This window comes from Neovison vison, chromosome 13, assembly GCF_020171115.1.
Source record: "Neovison vison isolate M4711 chromosome 13, ASM_NN_V1, whole genome shotgun sequence".
NCBI classification, from domain to species: domain Eukaryota; kingdom Metazoa; phylum Chordata; class Mammalia; order Carnivora; family Mustelidae; genus Neogale; species Neogale vison.
In genome coordinates, this window is record NC_058103.1 from 94,177,617 (window position 1) to 94,187,640 (window position 10,024).

General features: G+C 35.0%; 1 protein-coding gene across 1 annotated transcript; it reads right to left on the reverse strand.

Moving 5' to 3' along the window:
• Nucleotides 1–3,556: 3,556 nt before the first annotated feature.
• On the reverse strand, nt 3,557–8,883 carry LOC122894596 (olfactory receptor 4F4-like). The gene is made up of 2 exons (XM_044232375.1): nt 8,818–8,883; nt 3,557–4,555 (listed from the first exon to the last, which is right to left on the reverse strand). The coding sequence occupies exon 2, from the start codon at nt 4,499–4,501 to the stop codon at nt 3,557–3,559; it is 945 nt and encodes a 314-aa protein (XP_044088310.1). The 5' UTR covers nt 4,502–4,555; nt 8,818–8,883.
• Between the last annotated feature and the right edge of the window lie 1,141 nt (nt 8,884–10,024).

The window sequence follows — 10,024 nt, forward strand, 5'->3', positions numbered from 1 at the left end:
TAATTATTGAATTGCAAGAGTTCTTTATATATTTGGATATGAGGTCCTTATCTTACATAATTAGCAAATTTATTCCCATTCTTTGTCTTGTGCCTTTCTTGATGGTGACATTTGGAACAAAAAAAGTATTTCATTTTGACGGAGTCTAATTTTATTTAATTTTTCTGTAGCTTTTGCTTTTTGTATCACATCTTTGGAGGTATTTTTTAGGTAAGAGTAACACTGAAAACAAAACACTTCCAGTAAAGACCACTCTGTATTGTGGGCTGGGCTTTTCTGCCTTTGGACACAATTTGCAACATCAGCTCTTCTTCCCTGGGTCTCCAGTCTGCCAGCCTTTTGCATTTGATAGTCTCCACAACTGGGTGAGACAGTTCTTTAAAATCGATACAAACACACACACACACACACACACACATACACACACTCTCTCTCTCTCTCTCTCACACACACACACACACACACACCCTATTGTTCTGTTTTCTGGAGAACCCGACTAATACAAAATTCATGTTGTGTCTGTTTTCTATCAGTGATTCCCTCTCTTTTGTGTAATATTTTGATTTCTGCTTATTTGGATTTAATGTACTTTTTTTCTCCTAACTTTTTAAGTGAGAAGCTTAGATAATGCTTTCTACCACTTAAAACACAATGTTAAACTAATACATTTCAAAGTTCTCTTTAGTTGCATAACAAATTTTGACATATTCTAATTTTATTATAATTCAGTTAAAATATTTTCAGATTCTTCCTTGAAAGTGTTCAGAGATAGATGGTTAGTTTTAATATACCTGGGTTTTTCTATATATCTTATGGATGTTGCTTTCTAATTTAATTGAATTGTGGTCAGAGAACATATGTTCTTAAGGTGCTAATATTCAAAGTTTTTGAGGGGATTCCTTTTATGACTTATCTTAGAGAAAATTTTTCTTTTGATTTAATTTTATTTTTAATTATGTAAAAACATTTACATGATTTCAATGTCAGAACTGTAAAATAAGACATATTCTGAAAAATCTAGCTCTTATCCCTGTCCTTTGCCCTATGTCTTCCTCTCTCCATAAGAAACCATTTTTAATTTTTCATTTACTGTTGAAAATATATTTCTATAGGTATTTACAAAATATATGTTTATAAATTATACATACATACAAGCCTAGTACATGTATCCCCATTTGAACATAAAAATTAACATCCTGGAGATATTCTTTTTCAACTTACTGTTTTTATTTAACATATACCTTAGAGATTCCTCCAGAGATGTTATTTGGAGATATTCCTCAGCAATTTTTATAGTACCATAGTGTTCCATTATGTATAATTTATGCAGTATTTTTCTTATTGTCTTTTGGGTATTTCCCAATCTTCTACTGTTAAAAACAATGCTGCCACAAGTAACCTTGTGCATTGGTTATTTTGTGTTTTTGAAATGTGTTGTTAGGATAGAATTAGGATTGTTGGATGAGAAGTTAGTAGCATGCTAAATTTTATAAATAATGTCAAGAGGTAACACTATTTTGTATTCTTATCAACAATGCAGATGGTGCCCCTTTCTGTATAGCTGAACCAACAGTTTGTTTTATTAACTATTAAGGTCAAATATTTCATATGTTATGGTCGAAACAGATATTCACATTGGTTTTACTCTGTATATATCTTAATATGAGAGAGCTTGAACCTTTTTTATGTATTTAAGCATCATTTATATCCCCTTAAATGTCAATTATATATTCATGTTTTGCCCATTTATCTGTTTGCTGGTATTTTTTAGAAGTTCTTTACTGTTACAGCTATTGTTATTTGTGATGTGACTTGTAAACACTTTTTTTCTAATATCACATTGAACTTTTATGCCTTGCTCATGGTTTTATCATGCATTTAAAACTTTAATTTGATATAGTTAATATTATCAATCTTTACCATATTCATGGGTTAAAAAGATATAATCCATGTTTTTTGTTAATATTTGTATAGTTAAGAAAAAAGACTTAGGCTTGAATTTAATTAGAAATTGTCCTGGCATATGGCATGAGGAATAGGTCCAATATATCATTTCCTGTATTATTGTTCAGTTGTTCTACCATGACATTACCAGGTTCTCTGTTCCTCCACTGATTTGGAATACTGCCATTATCATATACTTATTTTCTTGGAATACTGCCATTATCATATACTTATTTTCTTATGTGTTTTTAACCTGCTACTGGAGTTTCTATTCTCTTTTTTTTCCTGTGGCAAACATAATTTTTATTCTTTTATCATTTGACTCTCATTTATTAATTCAAACTTCACTTTGGAAAACTATATGCATTTTTTTCTTAGAATATTTAATCTTCAATATTAGCCTGATTCAGTGATTTTTGCTGGAGAGTGGAGCTGTGTATCAAACTAATTTGCCAAGCTTTTTAAAAAATTATATTCCTGTACTTCTATCTTGACTTTTTGGCATGTCTTCCTAGCATGGTAGGATGTATGAGCATGGGTACACACTTGCAAATAAACATACACTTACAACTATGATGTCCTTAAATGAGCCTCTGTTAAGATTGATGTATATCCTATTTTTCAAGTATGTTGGGATAAAATAAAGGTTGAGAACTTTTTGTTTCTTGGCATAGAGGCTTTTTATAATAATGACAGTAGTACTTGATATTTACTGCATCCAGATAACTTGCCACAAAATGTGCTACTTATCTGATTTATATTTTTGTCTCATGATCTCTCATAATAACAATATGTATAGGTATTATTATCCTTCTTTTGCACACATGGAAACTGAGCATTAAGCAGGTTAGACAAAATACCTGGTGATGGTTAGTAATGCATAAGTAGAGTTGAACCCATCTCTTTTGACTTCAAAAGTTCTTAGTTTGACTTCAAAAGTTCTATGTTCTTAAGAGCTAACCATGGAAAATGACATGGATGGACCAAAATGATGTACTTTGTGCCAACCTGTTGAGAGACTTGGATCCTTCTATGTACCTTTTACTGTATATGAGCTTTTGTTGTATGCACAGGATATTAAGTGCCTATTAGGCAGACTCCCTCTTCCTGTCACTCCTGATGATGAACTCATGGATAATGGGTTGCTCTAGTGATTGGAGAGGAACTATGAACTGTTACAGTGTGAAGAGTTTCTTTTCTAAACCTCTTAAAAGTTAGCTGATAAATACGCTGATCACTAACAATATTTTTTGAGTGAGATGTGTGGCAGTGGCTTCCTTGATGTTTTTAGCGAAAACGAGTAAAATGTAAAAAAATTATAAATCAGGCTAGTTTCTATCTTTCCCTGTATTATGCTCAGGACTGCTCAGGTAGTCACAGGAGTACAAATATTGGCAGATTTTTGGCATTGTTCTGAGGGTTAGTGAGATAATATTGGAAAGCACATCAACATGTTATCTGTATCCAAAAATATAAAATGCAAAATTGTCAAAGGATAAATTGAGAGGGTATATGTGAAAGATCTTAGAGTATTACTAGAGGATATGGAAATGGAAGGTAAGATTTTCATGAAGGTTACTAAATAATTCATCAACTTTGCTAGGTCATTGTCTTAGATTAGCCTTATAGTTACAGGAGATCTAAGACTTTTCCCTAGGTTCACATTCCATTTTCTCAACCGTTTCATTGCAGTCTTCATGTCTTTGTTCCTCAGTGTGTATATAATTGGGTTCAAGAGAGGAGTGACCACAGAATAAAACACAGCAAGGGATTTATCTAATGACTTGATGGCGAACGGCCAGGTATAAATGAAGATACATGGTCCAAAAAGCAAAAGAACTACAGTGATGTGAGCAGTCAAAGTGGACAGGGCCTTGGATGACTGATGTAAAGGGCGTTGTTGGATGGTCACTAGGATAATAACATAGGAGATGATTAGGAAAACAAAAGAACACACAGTGAGCACACCACTGTTAGCAATGACCATGATATCCAACCTATAGGTGTCTGTACAAGCAAGTTTGATAACCCTAGGTAAGTCACAATAAAAGCTGTCAACCTCATTGGGACCACAGAAAGGTAAGTTCACTGCAAAGGCCAACTGGCTCACTGAATGGAGGAAACCAGTCCCCCATGCAGCTGCCACAAGCCCAACACATACATTGCCACACAGAATGGTAGTGTAGTGAAGGGGGTTATAGATTGCTATATATCTGTCAAAGGCCATGGCTATAAGGATCACCAACTGACTCCCACCAAAAAAGTGAAGGAGAAATATCTGAGCAAGGCAGCCCTTGAAAGAGATGACTTTGCATTTACTGAAAAAGTCAGCAATCATCTTGGGGGCTGTGACAGAAGACAGACACAGGTCAGTGAGTGAGAGGTTAGCCAGCAGGAAGTACATGGGGGAGTGAAGGTGGGAGTCAGAGGCCACAGTTATGACAATAAGAAGGTTTCCACACACAATTCCTACATAGAATACAAAAAAGAATACAAATAGGAAAATCTGCAATTCCTGAGAATTGGAGAGTCCCAGAAAAATGAACTCTGTCACCATGGAGTAATTTGTGTCACTTATTGATTCATTCCAAGAAACAGCCTCTGTAGTTACCTTGGAGAATAGAGTAAGAAGGAAGTAAAAATTATTAGACTCCAATTCAAAGTCTCATTTTGTTTTATTCTGCTCACTCACAAAATGACTTTCTGTGGTTTATTACACAAACACTTTCAAAATGCACACAATATAAATCTACAATTTTATCCTACAATCTTTTTTTGGTGATGCCTTATAATCCAGTTATTCAAGTTTACTTAGTATTTCCATTTATGCTAGGCTTATCCTAATAAAATACCTTTGTTCATGTTACTCTCTCTGCCAGATTAACTCTGTACCCCCAGCCTACATTTAGCTCCTTTTCCTTGAGCTCCAAAACAGTTTATATTCTGTAACCACTCTCTTAGCTCTTAAGTAAATGCAATATTATGTGATCTTTACATTTATAGCAGCATTTTATAACATCCATTTTTGAAAAAGTACTCTTAGAGGTTTTGTAGCCCATAATGGTAATTTTATATTTTGGTCATTGGAAACCTCTCCAACAAACTAAGACAAATCCTTATTCACAGTTTTGATATGTGAGGCAATTTGTAATGCACAAGTTTTAAATGTAATCCATGGACATTTTAAGGTCCCTACTTAAGTCTTATTTTTACCATTTTTACAAATGTGGATACTAATCATATTCATTTCTTATGGTTATTATGAATTTCAAATGAAATAGTAAAAGCAAAGTTTTTTTAGACAGTTTTTGTATTTAGTGAGTGCATGATAGATTTAGACAATTATTAGCAGTAAGATTTATCATCTTCTGATTCATAGAGGAATCCTGACTCCCCAATAATCATTAATGGATTTTACTTGTATTCTAGAAATAACAATCATAACAAGACGATTGAATTTCAGCTCCCTGTTCTTCTGTATTCCCTTCTTTAAAATGAATGTACTGGATTAAAAATTCTCAAAATGCCCACTAATCTAATACTCTATAGGGTATGAGTGAGGGACAGAATTACAAAATAATTTTCATAGTTTCTGAGAAGCTTGGATAGAAACATGAGAGCTAAGACAGATATAGAGATCCAGTCTTAGGAGAAGTTAAAATAAATGAAGATTCTAGAAAAGAATATATGAGGTGAGGCCTTATAGTGAATGGAATTAATACTTACCATTTAGTGATATGGAAGTGCTTACAAGGAAAAGATTTAATCCAAATAAAATTAAAGATGAAAAATGGAATAAAAATAACTGGGAAATAATAAAACGTGATTCAGTGGTGAAAGAAAAGTGAGAAAAATGCAAAAAAATCACATGAGAGATAATGTGAAAGGGTTTAGTAGGAGATAAGATTGAAAAAGGATTCTGGAATGCCTGCTAAGGTGTTTTATTATGAGTACAGCACAGAACTGTTGAAGAATTATGTGCAACTGCACTCCTGGGTATTTACCCCAAAGATACAGATGTCGTGAAAAGAAGGGCCATCTGTACCCCAATGTTTATAGCAGCAATGGCCACAGTCGCCAAACTATGGAAAGAACCAAGATGCCCTTCAACGGATGAATGGATAAGGAAGATGTGGTCCATATACACTATGGAATATTATGCCTCCATCAGAAAGGATGAATACCCAACTTTTGTAGCAACATGGACGGGACTGGAAGAGATTATGCTGAGTGAAATAAGTCAAGCAGAGAGAGTCAATTATCATATGGTTTCACTTATTTGTGGAGCATAACAAATAGCATGGAGGACAAGGGGCGTTAGAGAGGAGTAGGGAATTTGGGTAAATTGGAAGGGGAGGTGAACCATGAGAGACTATGGACTCTGAAAAACAGTCTGAGGGGTTTGAAGTGGCGGGGGGGGTGGGAGGTTGGGGTACCAGGTGGTGGGTATTATAGAGGGCACGGCTTGCATGGAGCACTGGGTGTGGTGAAAAAACAATGAATACTGTTTTTCTGAAAATAAATAAATTGGAAAAAAAATAAAAATAATGTCAATTATTATTAAAAAAAGAATTATGTGCAATTGTTTAATACAAATTTCTAACAAATGGTGAATAGTCTATGCACAATAGCCATTGTTAAGGTAGTAAGAGCAGGACATTTGTCAGCAGGATGTGGGAGATTTAAAAAAAATAATGTAAATGATTTTATTCTGAGTGATTGTGGAAAAAGATGGATCCTAAGGAGCTTGAAAGTATAGTGTGTTATTTTTACCTTTTCAACATTTCCCTAATCATGGATATTGCATTCCTTTTGGAAATTACACTTTTCCGTATCCCAAATCCATTACTTAGCCTTACCCACTAATACACCCTATTACTGTTTTCAAAGTTCTGTATGAATTTAGCAATTCTAATTTTATTTCCATGTATAAAAAAGTCAGATAATAAAATAAGCATAACCCTTCTCTTCCCTCTTGCTTAGCATAGTAATAAATACAATCCTAGTGATAGTTGACAACAGAGAGGATGGGGTTCCTGTTGTGAGATCATTTCTGATGTGACTGATTGGTTAAGATGGTTCTTAAGAATCAAATTATGCAACTTATAATGGAACTTCAGTACTTACTTATGTACTGCAACTATTTCATTTCACTGAGAGGACAAACTTGATACTCATATCTCTATAAGAAATATACCAAGGACAAGGGGCGTTAGAGAGAAGTAGGGAATTTGGGTAAATCGGAAGGGGAGGTGAACCATGAGAGACTATGGACTCTGAAAAACAGTCTGAGGGGTTTGAAGTGGCGGGGGGGTTGGGAGGTTGGGGGTACCAGGTGGTGGGTATTATAGAGGGCACAGCTTGCATGGAGCACTGGGTGTGGTGAAAAAATAATGAATAATGTTTTTCTGAAAATAAATAAATTGAAAAAAAAAAAGAAATATACCAAGGGTGATAGCTGACCAGTGGTTTCTCTTCTGAAGCAAAAAGAGTTTATAGCATGGTAACAAGAATTCAGATATGCTGCTCCTCAGCAAAAGGAATTTCTTGCTCACTGAGTTAAGATGTCTCATTTCCTGACTGTATGCTATGGAGGAGTGAGTGATGATGGTAGATTCTCAGTTAAAGGGGACCTGCTACCTCTGTAATACTTTCAAAGCTCATATCTGATTCTTCAAAAATGGCTCAAGGAGTCTGAGAAGAATTCCTTTGATTCTAAGTTAAACATTAAATTTATTGAAGAAGTTCTGCAGAGTCTTTGACACTGGCTATAGCATTCATGAAGAGCCAGCTACATCTGTATCTTTGGGGTAAATACCCAGTAGTGCAATTGCAGGGTATAGGGAAGCACTATTTTTAATTTCTTGAGGAATCTCCACACTGTTCTTCAAAGTGGTTGCACCAACTTGCATTCCCACCAACAGTTTAAGAGGGTTCCCCTTTCTCCACATCCTCTCCAACACATGTTGTTTCCTGTCTTGCTAATTTTGGGCACCTTACACCTAACTGGCACCTTACACCTAACTGGTGTAAGGTGGTATCTCAATGTGGTTTTATTTGAATCTCCCTGATGGCTAGTGATGATGAACATTTTTTCATGTGTCTGATAGCCATTTGTATGTCTTCATTGGAGAAGTGTCTGTTCATATCTTCTACCCACTTTTTAATATGATTGTCTGTTTTGTGTATGTTGAGTTTGAGGAGTTCTTTATAGATGGGACTGGAAGAGATTGTGTTGAGTAAAATAAGCCAAGCAGAGAGAGTCAATTATCCTATGGTTTCACTTATTTGTGGAGCATAACAAATAGCATGGAGGACAAGGGGAGATGGAGAGGAGAAGGGAGTTGGAAATTCGAAGGGGAGGTGAACCATGAGAGAATATGGACTCCTAAAAACAATCTGAAGGTTTTGAAGGGGCGGGGGGTAGGGGGTTGGGGGAACCAGGTGGTGGGTATTATAGATGGCATAGATTGCATGGAGCACTGGGTGTGGTGCAAAAACAATGGATACTAGTTACGCTGAAAATAAATAAAGAAAAAAAGAAAGACATAAAGAAAAGGAAGAAAAAAACCAGCTACAAATGAATAAGAAAATCTTTCTCTATGTACTAGATTAAACTTAAAATTCAACACTGAGAGTGTTACATTTGTCCTAAATATCTTTTACTCCTGTTTACAGAAAAATACCCAAAGTCCCCATAAATTTCACTGAGATTGAAGTCAGGAGACTTGGGGGTTTTAGTACAAAGTTACTGTGTGATTTTGGCATGTGATTCAGAATCTCGAAGCGTTAGTTTTCCTGTTTACAAATAAGCTCATTGGACCAAAATATCTCTAAGGCAAAATTCCATAACTCTAGAAGTATGATTAATACCTATATGTGAAACAAATATCCCAAACCAGATTGTAGTGTAGGAAGGAGGGAAAGAGGTGGGTAAGAGAACACTGCTTCTGGGTATATGCAAAAGGGATCATTAAATAGAGAGGAAAGAATAAATTAGCCTGAAAGACACAGAGGGACTAAACACTTAGAACACTTGTATAACATATACTAAATTTTATAACACACCTAGGACAATCCTTGTTAGTAGTCATACTAACTCTTCTAAATATTTGAAGTGACCTCACAGGATCCTTCCATTTTTCTTGAAGATGCACATGCAATTGAATTCTGCCAAATGGGTTCTTACTAGTAGAAGCATCTCGTTGTCAATAAAATGCTACACTGTGGTTAGTTCTGCTACTATACTTCACCTTCATCATTCCACCTACCTCCTTCATATCTGGAAGAGACTGCAAAAATTTGCAGAGCATGGAAGAGTACAGATTTTCCTTTTTGTACTTTGTCTTGAAGTAAAAAATTTCCAAGAGAATAAAGTGTGTCTGATTGGTGTTCCTTAGTAAGTTACTTGGTTAAAAGCCATTTATGAGTTGACCGGAGGCAAGTGAGAAGATCTGGAAATAGCCAGCCTGAAGTTTGAGTGCTGAGACTAAGTCATATAGTCTCACAGGTTTTTCCCTTGAGGATACACATGGAATCTTCTTGAGTCAGGGGCTGTTGTCACAATTTCTCAGCTTTCTTAGGTATTTCTAGTACCTCACTGAATCTAAGGGTGATTTTTTTTTTCTGTGCAAATGAAACTTTATTTTCTTACATCTACATTTCCTTTAACTCTCTTTATATTCAAATACAGTTGACATACAATGTAATGTTACTTTCAAATGTATAAAACATTGATTTGACAGTTCTGTACCTTACTCAGTGCTCAGCACATTAAGTGTAGTCATTGTCTGTCAACATACAACATTATTACAATATTACTGGCTTCATTCCATATACTATACTTTTCATCTCTGTAACTGACTTACTTTAAATTGGGGGTTTGTATTATGAATCTCCTTTATTTCTCCCATACTCCACTCATCTGCCCTGTGGCATCTGCCAGGTTTTCTTCTCTAAGAGTCAGTTTGTTTTTTGTTTGAGATTTCACCAATAAATGATATCATATAGTATTTGTCTTTCTCTGTTAAAGGTGACTTTTCTTTTTTTTAAAAGAGTCATGGTGAAAGTTCCTAAATAA